Source organism: Coregonus clupeaformis, chromosome 33, assembly GCF_020615455.1.
Source record: "Coregonus clupeaformis isolate EN_2021a chromosome 33, ASM2061545v1, whole genome shotgun sequence".
NCBI classification, from domain to species: Eukaryota; Metazoa; Chordata; class Actinopteri; order Salmoniformes; family Salmonidae; genus Coregonus; species Coregonus clupeaformis.
The window spans coordinates 21,544,957-21,562,421 of record NC_059224.1 but is presented as its reverse complement, the minus strand read 5'-3'; the positions used below and the strand labels follow the sequence as shown (position 1 = coordinate 21,562,421).

General features: G+C 47.3%; 1 protein-coding gene across 3 annotated transcripts in view; it reads left to right on the top strand.

Annotated features, from left to right (window-relative positions):
• Nucleotides 1-17,465, top strand: part of utrn (utrophin) — a 263,392-nt gene that overhangs the window by 75,421 nt on the left and 170,506 nt on the right. For all 3 annotated transcript variants that reach the window (XM_045210194.1, XM_045210195.1, XM_045210196.1), the window contains 14 exons: nt 908-1,058; nt 1,308-1,427; nt 1,676-1,777; nt 2,143-2,250; nt 2,851-3,030; nt 8,934-9,130; nt 9,218-9,329; nt 9,478-9,565; nt 10,345-10,586; nt 10,762-10,930; nt 12,100-12,314; nt 13,042-13,179; nt 13,318-13,431; nt 13,539-13,694. In XM_045210194.1, coding sequence (XP_045066129.1) covers nt 908-1,058; nt 1,308-1,427; nt 1,676-1,777; nt 2,143-2,250; nt 2,851-3,030; nt 8,934-9,130; nt 9,218-9,329; nt 9,478-9,565; nt 10,345-10,586; nt 10,762-10,930; nt 12,100-12,314; nt 13,042-13,179; nt 13,318-13,431; nt 13,539-13,694 — 2,092 coding nt within the window. The remainder of the gene's footprint in view (nt 1-907; nt 1,059-1,307; nt 1,428-1,675; nt 1,778-2,142; nt 2,251-2,850; nt 3,031-8,933; nt 9,131-9,217; nt 9,330-9,477; nt 9,566-10,344; nt 10,587-10,761; nt 10,931-12,099; nt 12,315-13,041; nt 13,180-13,317; nt 13,432-13,538; nt 13,695-17,465) is intronic.

Sequence of the window (17,465 nt, the reverse complement as noted above, 5' to 3'; positions counted from 1 at the left end):
TAGCAACCACTGAATCAATATGTTTTGACCATGTCAGCTTACAATCTAGGGTTACACCAAGCAGTTTAGTCTCCTCAACTTGCTCAATCGCCACGTTATTCATTAATAGATTTAGATATGCTAAGGGTTTAGCAACGTATTTGTTACAAATACAGTGCTTTTAGATTTTTATATACGGTATTTAGGGCTAGCTCATTACTAGCCACCCATTCTAAAACTGACTGCAGCTCTTTGTTAAGGGTTGCAGTGTTTTCATTTGCTGTGTTAGCTGGCATGTATAATGTTGAGTCAAAAGTGCACATAGACACACACTGGCTTTATTCAAGGCTAGTGGTAGGTCATTAGTAAAAATAGAAAATAGTAATGGGCTAAGACAGCTGCCTTGAGGTATACCAGACTCTACCTGGTTTACGTTAGAGAGGCTTCCATTAAAGAAAACCCTCTGTGTTCTGATGGATAGGTAGCTCTCAATCCACGATATGGCAGAGTTTGTAAAGTCATAACACATTTGTTTTTAATGTCAAAAGCTGCGCTGAAGTTTAACAAAACAGCTCCCACAGTCTTCTTATTATCAATTTAATAATGTCCTTGTCCTTGACCAGTTTATTTTGAGGCTCGGCTCACATGCCACACACACACATGGTTGGTTGAACGTGTGTGTGTGCCCGTTGTGACTTGTGAGTACAGTATGTGTGCTGCAGTGTCATCCCCCTTAGTGTATTATGAGGTAATTAATTATCACATGGAGTCTATGCTGAAGCAGCTGAATAGACTGCTATCGCGTGCTCTGTTAGTCACACAGTTGGCCTTTCACCATTCACAGCACACTCTCCCCTCACTCTTTCTCTCTTTCCCTCCCTCTCTCTCTTCCCCCTTTCTTTCTCTTTTTATATTTATCTCTCTCCAGGCTCCACGAGGTTCTGATGGACCTTCAGCAGCAGCAGCTGCAGCAGCTCTCTGATTGGCTGACAAAGACGGAGGAGCGAATCAGAAAGATGGAGATAGAGCCAATGGCGGGAGACGTGGAGGGGTACAAGGCCCAGATAGAGCAGCACAAAGTAAGGGAACATTTGATTGACTGGCACAAAGTAAACAAATGGTTTGATTGGGCATCACAAAGTGAAAATATAACTAGACAATCTGATAGGACAGCTGTGTTCACAGTACTCCCAATAGGGCTGTTTTTAAGCCGTATTACCTTTTAAATATGTGGCCACCATAAATGGACCCCCATAAAGCTTGATGGTGCCTGTGCTATGATTGCCCTGTACTGGGCTGTTAATAGTTAATGGTTTGTGTTGGTCCAGGTGTTGCAGAATGACCTGGAGGCAGAGCAGGTGAAGGTCAACTCTCTGACACACATGGTGGTGGTGGTAGATGAGAACAGTGGAGAGAGCGCCACTGCTGCCCTGGAGGACCAACTGCAGGTAAGAGGAAAGCTTAAATTAAGTTGTGTTAATTGTTCAAATCAAATCAAATCAAATTGTATTGGTCACATGCGCCGAATACAACAGGTGCAGACATTACAGTGAAATGCTTACTTACAGCCCTTAACCAACAGTTGTTGATTTCAATTGATTGTATAATGGCTCAATCTCTGTCTCTCTCTGTCTCGCTCGCTCTCTCTCTCTCTCTCTCTCTTTCTCTCTGTCTCACCCTCTCTTCCTCCTCTCAGTCTCTGGGAGAGCGCTGGGCAGCGGTGTGTCGGTGGACAGAGGAGAGGTGGCACAAGTTACAGGACGTCCTCCTGGTGTGGCAGCAGCTGCTGGAGGACCAGGTGAACACACACACACAATCTTTATTTTGACCTGAATACTACTAAACTGAGAAAAGTCCATTAATTGAGAATGCGCTCCAATCTGAAGGCTGATTGAAAGTTCCTTTACTCTAGTTGGAGTAGTGGAGAAAGCCTTATATACACAGACATGGGATCTCAGTCTAGCGAGGCATGAGTTTGACTGTTTGTTTTGAGGTTCAGGTAATTCAATAATGTCAGGTAATTGTGTTCCCTAATTCAATTTCTGGCTCTAAAATGAGCTCACACATCAACTAGTCCCATAGCTCCAGAACTCATCCCTTTGCTTGTGTTATGTCGGAACCATAAAAAAATAAAGTTAACATATTCACTCATTCCTCTTTCAGAGTTTGTTCCAAGCGTGGCTGACAGAGAAAGAGGTGGCCTTAGGTGAGGTTCAGACCAACGCTTTCAAGGACCCGGGAGAGATTAATGCTAATGTCCGCAGTTTAGCGGTAAGTGGTGTGCCGCAAGATGCTACGTCGCGCTAATTGCTAGGCTACGCTTATCTTGCTATGCCTCAAATAGACACAGACGCTAACGACGTTAGCATTTACCTGGATTTAAAGCACTGCTGTTATTTCTGGGAATTAAATGATAGCAGGGCTAGATCAAGTGTGAAATCAAATTACCGTATGCTTTCTAAGAGCTCTTTGATTTAAAGAGTGGGGTTGTTTTTGCGGAAGTGCAGGTGGACGAGGAAATTAATATTTGACATGGATTAGCTACTATTTCATATTTGCCTTCATGTGCCATTACCAACTATATTATCAGGAATGTCAATGGTAATATAAGGCAATCAAAAAGTTCATCCTGAGTTTTAGAGCTTTAGGAAATGTTTTCTTATCATTTATAATACATTTATAATGTGAATCTCTATGGTTGCCGTAGGCTACAGTATAGACTAGACACACGGAAATGCCCGCAGGAAACTATTAGCAACACCCCACATCTTTTCTATTCTGTTTATTATTACTTTGCGAACCACATGCTAACTGCAGATGCATTTGAGGTTAGCTAGTAACCTTTGACCCCTGTGGCTTGCCGTGCACTAGCTCCTGAAGGAGGACATGGAGAAGAAGCGGCGGACGCTTGACCAGCTGAGGGACGCGGGACAGGATGTGAGGTCACTGCTAAGAAGCGCCGAGGCGGGGGTGAGGATCGAGGGAGATACAGAGGAGCTGACCCAGAGATGGGATAACTTGGTCCAGAGACTAGAGGACTGCTCCTACCAGGTGTGTGTGTGTGTGTGTGTGTGTGTGTGTGTGTGTGTGTGTGTGTGTGTGTGTGTGTCAGTCCCAATATCATAACACCTCAACAGACCTGAGCTCGTAGAGACACAGACACACACCTGTGTGTAGGCAGCTCCATTCCTGTCCTCATCTCACTTACTTACCATGGAGACCAAATGCCCCAATTCTTTAATCTGGCATGAAAAACATTCAGCTGACACATTCAACCATTTCCATCACTATTCACACGGCCCTAACACATCTGGACAAGAGGAACACCTATGTGAGAATGCTGTTCATTGACTACAGTTCAGCATTCAACACTATTGTTCCCTCCAAGCTCAACACCAAGCTCAGAACCCTGGGTCTGGACACTACCCTCTGCAACTGGATCCTGGACCCTGACGGGCGGACCACAGGCTGTGAGGATTGGCAACAACAACTCCTCCACACTAACTCTTAACACAGGGGCCCCCCAGGGGTGTTTCCGCAGCCCTCTGCTCAAATCAAATCAAATTGTATTTGCCACATGCACCGAATACAACAGGTGTAGACAATACAGTGAAATGCTTACTTACAAGCCCTTAACCAACAATGCAGTTAAAAAAAGAAAAGAAAAAAATAAGTTTAAGGAAATAACTAAAGAGCAGCAGTAAAATAAAATAACTGTAGGGAGGCTATATACAGGGGGGTACCGGTACAGAGTCAATGTGCGGGGGCAATGGCTAGTCGAGGTAATTGAGGTAATATGTACATGTGGGTAGAGTTAAAGTGACTATGCATAAATAATAAACAGAGTAGCAGCAGCATAAAATATGGGGTGGGGTGGGGGGGCAGTGCAAATAGTCTGGGTAGCCATGATTAGCTCTTCAGGAGTCTTATGGCTTGGGGGTAGAAGCTGTTGAGAAGCCTTTTGGACCTAGACTTGGCACTCCGGTACTGCTTGCCATGAGGTAGCAGAGAGAACAGTCTATGACTAGGGTGGCTGGAGTCTTTGACAATTTTTAGGGCTGTAATCCCTGTTCTCCCTGTTTGCATGACACAAACTCCATCATCAAGTTTGCTGACGACACCACGGTTGTAGGCCTGATAACCAACAACGAGTCAGCCTATAGGGAGGAGGTAAGTGAACTGGCATTGTGGTGCCAGGTCAACAACCTCTCCCTTAATGTCAGCAAAACTAAGGAGTCGATTGTTGACTTCAGGAAGCAGAGGAGGGAACACAGCCCCGATCCACATCAACGAGACTGCAGTAGAGAGAGTCAGCAGTTTTAAGTTCATCAGCGTCCACATCACCGAGGACTTGACATGGACCAAAAACACTACCACTCTTGTCAAGAGGGCGTAACAGCGTCTCCAATTCCTAAGGTGGCTGAAGAAATTCGACATGCCACCCCGGGTCCTCTCCAAATACTACCGCTGCACCATCGAGAGCGTCCTGACCGGTTGCATCACGGCCTGGTACGGGAATTGCTCCATCCACGACTGCAAGGTCCTCCAGCTGGTGGTGAAGACAACCCAGTACATCACTGGGGCCGTGTTCCCACCCATCCAGGACCTACTTCAAATGATGCCTGAGGAAGTCCAGCAGCATAATCATGCACCCCACACACCCCAGCCACAAGCTGTTCACTCCCTTACCGTCAGGCAGACGGTATCGGAGCATGAGATCTGATACCAGCAGGCTCAGAGACAGTTTCTATCTACAAGCCATCAGACTGCTGAACACTTGAACTGGACTGACCACCACTTCTCTGTGACGTTATTGCAGAGCCTCCAAAGGCTTGCGGAGGCCAAATCGAGCTCCATACCGCATCGCTGTGCGCCTCCCAAGTTTTATAACAATCCGGAGGGCTCCATATAATAATAATAATAATAAAATGCCATTTAGCAGACGCTTTTATCCAAAGTATGTGTGCATACATTTTTACGTATGGGTGGTCCCGGGGATCGAACCCACTACCCTGGCGTTACAAGCGCCATGCTCTACCAATTGAGCTACAGAGGACCACATATAGCTCTGCATTGACATGATTGGTTGACTTCCTTGACAACTTCCTTCACAACTGTTCTGCTCCGCGAAGCACAAGAAGTATGAATGCCCTGACTTCTGCAGAGGCCGTATCGCATAAATGCTGTACTGCCACTGCAGACGACAGATTGACCATGCAGAGCCTTTTACACTTATGCTAAAACGTTTATTATTTTCTACTGAACCATTTACTTTATTTTCGTATTCTTATCTTTTCTTATTTCTTATTGTTGTTGCATTGTTGAGAAGAAACCTGCAAGTAAGCAATTTCGTTGGATGGCGTATACCATGTTTATCTTCTACATACGACAAATTAAACTTGCAACTTGAAACAGAGCCAGCAGGTCTCAGTTTTTCTCTGGTCTGTCCAAAGAGCCATTAGTGGATGGAAACCTCCAAACAAGAGAAGAACAACAGGATTAAAAAGCAGTCAAGCCACTGCATTGTCTTGTGCAGAAGATGTTAATGACTATATACCTGTATACCAAGTGTGATGTCACGAGAGGCTGTGTCCTGGAGGGACGTTACATCCCCCTGAGGTGGCTGCAAACCCAGACAGCTATGGCTCCATCTGCTGGTATGGGCGGGAACTCCAACCCTCTATGGCCAATCTTCCCACGCAGCTGAAACCAATCAGGAGCTGATGAGCTGAAGGTTTGTTGAAGGGAAGAGACACGGTCTCCAGGCTGGGCTCTCTGGAGGACAAGAGTGCTGCACGTCCACTTCCATGAGGAATATAAGGATTTGGAGATACTTACCTTTGGGAAATACTCACCTTTGGATATATGCACCTGTGGAAATACGTGTGGGACATTTGGAAGGACGTTTTGCTGGGTTGGCCACTAGCTGCAACGTGGAAGACAGTAAGACTGGGGAAAAGTTATTTGAGCGAGGGAGAGTTATGATTTTGGATGTGGAAGAGACATCCCTGAACTGTTGACCCTTAAGAGCCACCAGAGAACAGTATTGTGTTATACTTTCGGTAGTTTCCCAAGACCTTTAATAAAATCCTTGTTTTGGTTGAACCTGGTCTCCTTGCACTACTTGAGCAATCCCGCTGAAAGCTGTGTAGCCTCTCGTGACATCACAGATGGTGGAGAATACAGGCACGCTCAAGCGTTAATAGTGCATGTCAGAGGAGGATACCGAAGGTTTGATCACCCAGTTTTCCAAGTTGGCCGTAGGCTCCCCGCCGACTGAAATGGAGGACATATTGAAAGCCCTTGTTGCTGGCCAGCAAGCCCAGATGCAAGCAACCGTGGCTCTCTTGGAGGAGCAAAAGAAAGCCAACCTTCTGAAGGCAGAGGAATTGCAGTTGCAGAGACAGAGGGTGGTCCAAAATACCCGCCCAATAAAGGCAAGTGACTTTATATCTAAGATGGGAGCTACCGATGACATTGAGGCATACCTGCATGCATTTGAGGCCACGGCCACTAGGGAAGCCTGGCCCAAGCAACAGTGGGTTGGTCTGTTAGCCCCCTTTCTAACCGGGAATCGCTGAATGCTGTCCGGGACCTGGGCCCTGACCAGGTTACTGACTATGATGCCCTGAAGTCTGAGATCCTCAGCAGATATGGACTCACAAAGTTTGGTATGGCCCAGCGCTTTCACAGCTGGACCTTCCAACCAGACCAACCTCCTCGGGCGCAGATGCATGAACTTGTCCGAATCGCAAGGAAATGGCTGGATCCGCAGAGGAATACAGCAGCGGCGGTGGTGGAGGCCGTTGTGGTGGATCGTTACCTACGCGCCCTGCCTTATGAGGCAAAACGGTTCATCAGTCAACAGGCCTTGACCACGGCTGATCTGACCGTGGAAGCTGTGGAAAAGTACCAGGCCACAGCGGAGATGCTGAATGCTTCCCGAAAAGACCCCAGGAGTGCGGCCCCACCACAAATGGGGAAAACCCGTCCAAAGGACCCCCAAGGTCTCGAACCCCGCCGCGCCAGGACTTATCCCGGCTCCAGGGGGGAGCCAGAAACCAGGCGGGTCCAAGAAGAGTACACCAGGGGGGGGAAACTCGACAGTGTTACCGGTGTGGGGAGATGGGACATATCTCCTGGCAGTGTGGGAAACCAGCCGATGAACCTATGCCCACTGCGGAGTCCTCCAGCTCAGCACCCACACACCGTTTTGCCTCGCTCTTGGGAGTCGTAGATGGCGGCCCAGATCGACCCCCCACCTGCCCGGTAACTGTGAATCACCATGATGTGGAGGCCTTACTGGATTCTGGTAGCCGGGCCACCCTAGTGCGTAAGGATTTGGTGGGCCCAACGTGTCTGACCCCGGGGAAAGTCCTCCCAGTTTCCTGTGTCCATGGGGACACCAGAGAATACCCCATTACTGAACTTACAATGACCAACACACGGGGAACCATACACACGACGGCGGGGGTGGTTGATTCCCTCCCCGTCCCTGTCCTAATTGGACGAGACTGCCCAGCCTTTTACCCACTCTGGAGAGAGTCTCAGGAGAGGATAACCCGAGTACCTCGGAAACGGAGAGGCAAGACTCATCCTGGGAAGGCTCCGGTGCAATCCTCCGAGTTACTCACTCCGCCCGGGCTCTGATAGGGATGGCAGGTGCCCAGACCGACACAGAGACGGAGCTACAGAATCTGGACAAAGAACTGTCTGGTCTGAAGGGGACCGCTGAGAGGTATCGTTTGTTAAAGCAACAGTTAGACATGAAGACAGAAGAGTTAGATATCCTCCAGGCTAAACTCCAACAGAGCTCCTTCCCTAAGCAACAGGAGGAGCTGGAGAGGCTGCGCAGGACCATCGAGGAGTGTGAGGAGACCCTGCGCAGTAGTAAGGAGGTCCAGAAGAAGGCAGAGGAGAAGTACAAGGTGTTGGAGAACAAGATGAAGAATGCGGAGGCAGAGAGAGAGAAGGAACTGAAAGCTGCTCAACCGAAGCTAAACTCTGCTAAAACCAAGGCTGATGCGTTCAGTAAGAAACTCAAGGAGAGACAACAGGAGGCTGAGTCCCTGGTCCTAGAGTTGGAGGAGTTGAAGAGAGAGCAGTCTGGCAAGCACCACGGCAATGCGGACGCCCTCTCCCGGCGTGATGCCTTCTTCGCTGCCTTTACCCCGACGAGGACGTCGGTCCCGAGGAGGGGGGATGTGTGATGTCACGAGAGGCTGTGTCCTGGAGGGACGTTACATCCCCCTGAGGTGGCTGCAAACCCAGACAGCTATGGCTCCATCTGCTGGTATGGGCGGGAACTCCAACCCTCTATGGCCAATCTTCCCACGCAGCTGAAACCAATCAGGAGCTGATGAGCTGAAGGTTTGTTGAAGGGAAGAGACACGGTCTCCAGGCTGGGCTCTCTGGAGGACAAGAGTGCTGCACGTCCACTTCCATGAGGAATATAAGGATTTGGAGATACTTACCTTTGGGAAATACTCACCTTTGGATATATGCACCTGTGGAAATACGTGTGGGACATTTGGAAGGACGTTTTGCTGGGTTGGCCACTAGCTGCAACGTGGAAGACAGTAAGACTGGGGAAAAGTTATTTGAGCGAGGGAGAGTTATGATTTTGGATGTGGAAGAGACATCCCTGAACTGTTGACCCTTAAGAGCCACCAGAGAACAGTATTGTGTTATACTTTCGGTAGTTTCCCAAGACCTTTAATAAAATCCTTGTTTTGGTTGAACCTGGTCTCCTTGCACTACTTGAGCAATCCCGCTGAAAGCTGTGTAGCCTCTCGTGACATCACACAAGGTATGGTAGTGTCGGACTGGCCATAGGCATTTACTAGTCACAATACCATAGTGGGCATTTTGATCAGTTCATTTGTCCTTTTGGGTTCTCTGTTCAGCCCGGTTCCAATCAGTCGCTCACACGCATGTTCTGAACCATTGCCAAGGTGACGGAGGCCGTGACGAAGGCTGCTGGGATGCCTCAGACTGAGGAACGCGTCGTAATGGAGACGGTCGTGATGGAAACGGTCGCTATGGTGGCAGCACAGCCTGAGAAGGTGCTTGGCGACCAGGAGCTGGCCCCGCCCACTCCTCCCAAGAGACGACTGGTGGAGACGGATGAGTCGGGAGAAGTCAGGAGAGGGTAAGGACTGGAACACACACACACACACACACACTCACATACAGACACCTACATCAGCACAGAACCAAACTCTCTCTGCTCCATCAGGTTGGAGAGTGACCTATCTGACCTCCTGAGATGGCTGAACAAATGGAAAGCTTCAGCTCAGACCCTGGCCTCTACAGACCCTGAAACCCTTGATCTTCAGGAAAAACTACAGGTAGGTCCATTAAAAACTACAGCTTCCATGATCCCTTTACAGGTAACATTAGGTGCTCTCAATTTGGCGTTGGCAAAAGTTTGTACTTTAGGATCAATGGAAAACTTTTCGATAAATTGATATCATGTCTGTCATCCAATCACTGTAGGCTTTGGAGGCGGAGCTGTCGTCAAAGGAGGCTCAGGTTGGTCAGGTGACCCAAGGAGGGCGGCGCCTGATTGAACCACTGGCGAAAGGTATGGAATCCTTTTAGATATTTTTGTATTTTGTGTATAACATTAGTAACATTGAAGCAATGTCCTTCAGTTTTTACTACAGTTACCCATTATTTTATGAATAATTTATGTAGATATGTTTGGATATATTTGTTCACTCTACTTGACCTTCATTTCATAAAGTACCAATCTCCTAGGTGAGGTTTGTTTTAAAAGCTTGTATGTACACATAGTTTGAAGTACAATACCAACATAGCTACTGTAGTAGATCAGAGCTGTGTGCTGGAAAACCTTGGTAGAGCATGGGTGGAATAGTCATTGTGGTGCTCATGTGAATTTCCTTTCTTTTTCGGCTTCAGACCAATGCCTATTCTCACTTAAAACATCGTTTTTTGTTTTTAATGTAGTTATTGGCTCTTCCAGAAATATCCTGTTCCTCAGTATTTACTAGTGTTGGTCTCGTAAGATCATTTTTCCACAGCTGTTGTATATTTGGGGGGTATTTTTAAACCAGATTTTTACACTGATGCATGCAGCCCTGTTTGCCAGTAAGCATGACTTGTGTGTTTGCAGATATTGTCAGAAAAACCTGCAGCAAGACTTGAGGCTCCTGACTTCATTTACAGTGCAGTGAAATGCTCAGGCACTCCTGCTTTATTTGTTTACAGCATGACAACAGTAAGGAAAGATGGAGAAGTAGTGGTGTTATAGTGTTGGTGTGGTTTTGTTTAACCTTTCCATCTATCTCACCCTTCTCCCCCTCCCTCATACATCCTTCCCTACCCCCTCCCTCTCTGTAGAGGGAGTGAGTGTGGACTCTATCAGGTGTGATATAGACGTGGTGGAGGCTGAATGGGAGGTGTGTGTGAGTGAGCTGAAGGCTCTATGTGACTGGGTCCAGGTCCAGACCCGGGTCAGGAGCCTCTGCTCTGAGTTGGCTGATGTGGACCGGGTTCTGGGAGAACAGGACCAGTGGCTGAGTGGAACAGACAGTACCAGAACTGATGAGGCTGCCCTTAGAACCCTCAGGACAGAGTGCCAGGTTAGAACCCAACCCTTAGAACCATCATCCTCACCCTGACCCCTGGCTTGATTATCGCCATGGAGACAACCCTCACTGAAACTGATAAACATCACAAATCATATCAACATATCAACAGATGTGTCGTGAAGTCTGTTTACCCTTTCGTCTTCTCTGTTTGTATCTCCGTCTCCAGTCGCGGTTGGCCCAGCTGACTGCCCTGAGCCCACGATTGGACCAGCTCTCTGCAGAGGTGGAGTCAATAGATGGCCAGCCCACTCTCACAGCCAACATGGCCACTGTCTCTGCCCACCAGGCTTCCACACTGCAGCGGCTACAGAGCAGGGAGCAGGAGGTCAATGCAGGTACGGGACCACAACACTGCTTTAACATTTGCTAGAAATCAATGCAGGGACTTGACCCATTCTCTGACAACACTGTATAAACATTTTAAAAATTATTGGTCGCCATTGGGTCAAAGCTTTATCAATGCTCTATGAATGGACTTATGCTCTTTCAGCACTTCATCAGTGATGGAGGTCCTAAACCTTCCATAGTTTTTACTGAGGCTACAGGATTGATGCCGGATCAATGAACTCTACTGGCTCTTACTGCTGGAGCTATGACATCAGCTTTATATCCAGCCTAGGTTAGACAGAAGTAATCGATGATGCCCTTATATGACCACTGAATATGCAGGACTGTGTGTGTGTGTGTGTGTGTGTGTGTGTGTGTGTGTGTGTGGTCTATGCCAAGCTCCCAAGGACCAGGTTTAGAGTTTTAGGAGTTCTGAAATCAATCAACATTTTTCTCCTGGAATTTATGAGTGCTGCTCAAAAAAAGAATGTAAAAGTAGATTAGAGAGGCCTATTTGCCTTCTGACCCTAAAAGGAAATTGTGTGTGTGCCACTGCCGCTTGGGCTTTTAGAACTCTGAGGTACTGGATGGGAGCCTAGGAAAACCATTTTGTTTCTGCTTCAGAGAGTCAGTCTTTCACTGGGCCTCTCTCTTTCTCTTTTTCTCTCTCTCCCTTTTTCTCCCCCCCTGTCTGCTGTATATAAACACAGGCAGATTATGCGAGAGAACTCATGCCCATAAGAGCAGTGTGCGTTGTGTTAATCTTTGCCTAACAGGGTTGAATTTAGCATATTCTGTTAAAGTATGTTGATGCATTTTTCTGATTTAATTGTGTTTACTGTGGCATATTGAAGGTTCAGCGGGTATGAACCACTGGCTTGCATTAGTTCAGAAACCTCATTTAGGCTTGCCATGATGAGGCACACACAGCCAAACATCTGGACCCCCTGGGCAAATGCACACACTCTCTCTCTTGACATACAGTGAAATGGAAGGCACACATGCACGCACAAACACACCCACCCACACACAGAGAGCTCAGTGAGTTCATAACAACCACAAATTATAACAGCCACTACCTATGGGAATTCCCAAAACAATACTCTGACCCCTTGTGGCAACTAGATACTATAACCCTTTACTTACAGTGTCTCCTCTCCCCATGTCTGTGTTCCAGCGCTGGCCAGCCTCCAGTATGTTGATGGCCAGATGGCCCAGATGATACAGGTGGTTCAGGGTCACCAGATTCCTGTGGTCAGTGTGGATGCTGTGTCTGGGGACACTATGGAGGCTGGGACTGACCTCATAGATTGCCTGGAGGCTAGACTGGGCACACTGCAGGAAGTTATCATGGATGTGCCTACAGTGGAGGGGGCAGTGGAGCGGGCACAGGCGAGTGGCATCAGGGCTTTTATCTATCTCTCTCCCTCTCCCTCTCCCTCTCTCTCTCTCTCTCTCTCTCTCTCTCTCTCTCTCTCTCTCTCTCTCTCTCTCTCTCTCTCTGTATTTATCTTTCTCTGTACTATGTTCCAGTTGTCTGTGTGTTGTTATCGTGTAGCAGTGTATTTGTGGTTTATCTGTTAATGGCTGAGTCCAGACCTGCTCTGGTTACAACATACAATGGGCCCCAGTCTCACACCCATATTTCTCTCTTTACTGTTTCAACCACAACGGAGGAGAGGGAGGGGTGTGTGTGTGTGTGTGAGAGGGAAAGAGAGAGTGTGTGTGTTTAATAAAGTTTTGTGTGTGTGATTGAGAGTCTGTAGGAATGTGGGTTGGTTGTAGGCCTCGTTATCGTGGTAGATAAAGCATGGTGCCAGGGCAGCCTGGGAACATTCTGGGCACCCTGCCTGCTGCCTGTGGCTCAGAACTCTAACCCTCAGACTGCAACCAGTCTACCATGCACTTTCCTACTGCTGCAGGCTGCAGCTGCTGTCTCGAATGCTGCTCCTAGCCCTGAGGTTTAAACACCCTGCAGACTGACTGTCTCAGATCAGCCTACTCACCTCTATCGCCCCCTAGGCTACCTACCACACCTGACAACTGTCCTATAATTTGTCCCTCAGCTGCAGATGTAATGGGTTATGGGTAATGTCGTTTTTTCTCCCTCCCCCCTTAGGCTCTTTGTATAGAGATAGAGCAGATTCAGCAGGCCTCGGACCCTGCAGAACTACAAAGATGGAGTCAGCTCTCCTCCAGGGCACGCGAGGAGCTGGGCACGCTGCAGTGCATCCTGGGTAGCCTGAAGGACAATCAGGTAGAAAACTGTCCTATAGAATATCCTGCATCTAGTCTGCTTAAACATCAATGGCACTTTTATAGGACCCAAGCAACGACAAAAGAAGGTAGTGATTGTTGTCAATAACGTTGACGATAACATTGTTGTTGTTTCCAGGTGCGTGTGGTGGAGGTGGAGCGCTGGTTAGACGGCGTACAGGAACTGATGTCACGGGATGCCACGGGCCAGGGAGACGCAGAGAGACTACAGGAAGAGCTCAACCAGTGCAAGGTCATAGGTCACACCATTCCAAAACAAACAAAACTTTATTGAACTGTTACACCTGAAGTACTGCAATGTTATAACCCATGCCCCTCTCTCCCCCATCTCCGTCTTAGGAGTATGTGAGTGAGATGGAGTCAGTGGAGAGTTTAGTGAAGCAGATTGGAGAGAATGTATCGGCGGTGCAGGGGGCTGCAGTACCAGAGTTGGCCCACTGGGGGCAGGCTAAACTGGAGGAGTGCCAGGGGAGGTGGGAGACGCTGAGCAAACAGGTGAGGAAAAAGAGGACAGTTCAAGCAACACTGGATAGTGAATTACAGTGTCATAAAATCTCTATAAACAAACAATAAAGCCTGCAATGTTGTGATAAATAAAAAAGTATACCAGTTTCATTGAAGGACCAACAAATTGAAAGCTGTGCCATACAGGTTGCAAAATAGTTGGGAGGAGATTTTCGATGTACCGATTCCATGGCACATGGTTTATGAATGGATACACAAATCGAATGTTACATTTTGTTACGTTACAGCCTTATTCTAAAATGGATTAAATAAAACTTTTCCTCATCAATCAACACACAATACCCCATAATGACAGTCAAAACAGGTTTTTAGAATTTTTTTGCAAATGTATTAAAAATAAAAAACAGAAATACCTTATTTACGTAAGTATTCAGACCCTTTGCTATGAGACTCGAAATTGAGTTCAGGTGCATCCTCTTTCCATTGATCATCCTTAAGATGTTTCTACAACTTGATTGGAGTCCACCTGTGGTCAATTCAATTGATTGGACATGATTTGGAAAGGCGCACACCTGTCTATATAAGGTCCCACAGTTGACAGTGCATGTCAGAGCAAAAACCAAGCCATGAGGTCGAAGGAATTGTCCGAAGAGCTCAAAGACAGGATTGTGTCGAGGCACAGATCTGGGGAAGGCTACCAAAACATTTCCTCAGCATTGAAAGTCCCCAAGAACACAGTGGCCTCCATCATTCTTAAATGGAAGACGTTTGGAAGCACCAAGACTCTTCCTAGAGCTGGCCGCCCAGCCGAACTGAGCCATCGGGGGAGAAGGGCCTTGGTCAGGGAGGTGACCAAGAACCCGATGATCACTCTGACAGAGCTCCAGAGTTCCTCTGTGGAGATGGGAGAACCTTCCAGAAGGACAACCATCTCTGCAGCACTCCACCAATCAGGCCTTTATGGTAGAGTGGCCAGACGGAAGCCACTCCTCAGTAAAATGCACATGACAGCCTGCTTGGAGTTTGCCAAAAGGCATCTAAAGGACTCTCAGACCATGAGAAACAAGATTCTCTGGTCTGATGAAACCAAGGTTGAACTCTTTGGCCTGAATGCCAAACGTCACGTCTGGAGGAAACCTGGCACCAAGCCTACGGTGAAGCATGGTGGTGGCAGCATCATGCTGTGGGGATTTTGTCAGCGGCAGGGACTGGGAGACTAGTCAGGATCGAGGGAAAGATGAACGGAGCAAAGTACAGAGAAATCCTGCTCCAGAGCGCTAAGGACCTCAGACTGGGGCGAAGGTTCACCTTCCAACAGGACAACGACACTAAGCACACAGCCAAGACAACACAGGAGTGGCTTTGGGACAAGTCTCTGAATGTCCTTGAGTGACCCAGCCAGAGCTCGGACTTGAAGCCGATCGAACATCTCTGGGGAGACCTGAAAATAGCTTGAGAGGATCTGCAGAGAAGAATGGGAGAAACTTCCCAAATACAGGTGTGCCAAGCTTGTAGCGTCATACCCAAGAAGACTCGAGGCTGTAATCGCTGCCAAAGGTGAATAAAAGGTCTGAATACTTACGAAAATGTGATATTTCAGTTTATTTTATTTTGTAAATTTGCTAACATTTCTATTAAAAGAAATATGCTTTGTCATTATGTGGTATTGTGTGTAGATTGATGGGAAAATCCCCCAATTTAATCAATTTTAGAATAAGGCTGTAACGTAACAAAATCTGGAAAAAGTGAAGGGGTCTAAATACTTTCCGAATGCACTGTATATGGGGAATACAACCATCCCAGCTCTGCAGATTTTGCTGCGAAGAGACAGAATCATTAGATCACTTGTTTTGGTACTGCCCATATGTAGCTTGATTTTGGTCGCAGGTTCAGGAATGGCAAAAAAAATTGCAACATTTACTTGGAGCTAACTTTGCAAATAGCACTGCTGCGTGAAAAAAAATATAAAGAAAAATAATTTGAAAAGTCATAGACAATCGATCGATAATATAATAATACTCTTAGCAAAAAATTGTATCTTTACTTTACAATCTGTAGAAACTATAAGAATAGAAAGATTCAGAACTTTTGTGAAACATCACAGCACAGTGGAAAAATAAATGGCAGCTAGAAATCAAAACTGGATTGTCTTCAGAGATAGATGGGAGGGGTTGAGGGTAACTGAATGCTGGGACTAAAAACAAACAAAAGATAACTAATGTAAAATATACTGTCTGTGAAATGTAGATAGTATGTATAAGCTGGAAGTAGAAGCCTAAGTATTGTTGTCCATTAGTTTACTCCAATTAGGGGAGGGGTGGTAGGGTTAGGGGAAAATAATAAAGAAGGAAAATATATTTTAAAAATATATATTTAAAATAATATATATACACTGCTCAAAAAAATAAAGGGAACACTTAAACAACACAATGTAACTCCAAGTCAATCACACTGTCCACTTAGGAAGCAACACTGATTGACAATAAATGTCACATGCTGTTGTGCAAATGGAATAGACAACAGGTGGAAATTATAGGCAATTAGCAAGACACCCCCAATAAATAAGTGGTTCTGCAGGTGGTGACCACAGACCACTTCTCAGTTCCTATGCTTCCTGGCTGATGTTTTGGTCACTTTTGAATGCTGGCGGTGCTTTCACTCTAGTGGTAGCATGAGACTGAGTATACAACCCACACAAGTGGCTCAGGTAGTGCAGCTCATCCAGGATGGCACATAGCATGGAGGCGCTACCAGGAGACAGGCCAGTACATCAGGAGACGTGGAGGAGGCCGTAGGAGGGCAACAACCCAGCAGCAGGACCGCTACCTCCGCCTTTGTGCAAGGAGGAGCACTGCCAGAGCTCTGCAAAATGACCTCCAGCAGGCCACAAATGTGCATGTGTCTGCTCAAACGGTCAGAAACAGACTCCATGAGGGTGGTATGAGGGCCCGACGTCCACAGGTGGGGGTTGTGCTTACAGCCCAACACCGTGTAGGACGTTTGGCATTTGCCAGAGAACACCAAGATTGGCAAATTCGCCACTGGCGCCCTGTGCTCTTCACAGATGAAAGCAGGTTCACACTGAGCACATGTGACAGACGTGACAGAGTCTGGAGACGCCGTGGAGAATGTTCTGCTACCTGCAACATCCTCCAGCATGACCGGTTTGGCGGTGGGTCAGTCATGGTGTGGGGTGGCATTTCTTTGGGGGGCCGCACAGCCCTCCATGTGCTCGCCAGAGGTAGCCTGACTGCCATTAGGTACCGAGATGAGATCCTCAGACCCCTTGTGAGACCACATGCTGGTGCGGTTGGCCCTGGGTTCCTCCTAATGCAAGACAATGCTAGACCTCATGTGGCTGGAGTGGGTCAGCAGTTCCTGCAAGAGGAAGGCATTGATGCTATGGACTGGCCTGCCCGTTCCCCAGATCTGAATCCAATTGAGCACATCTGGGACATCATGTCTCGCTCCATCCACCAACGCCACGTTGCACCACAGACTGTCCAGGAGTTGGCGGATGCTTTAGTCCAGGTCTGGGAGGAGATCCCTCAGGAGACCATCCGCCACCTCATCAGGAGCATGCCCAGGCGTTGTAGGGAGGTCATACAGGCACGTGGAGGCCACACACACTACTGAGCCTCATTTTGACTTGTTTTAAGGACATTACATCAACGTTGGATCAGCCTGTAGTGTGGTTTTCCACTTTAATTTTGAGTGTGACTCCAAATCCAGACCTCCATGGGTTGATACATTTGATTTCCATTGATAATTTTTGTGTGATTTTGTTGTCAGCACATTCAA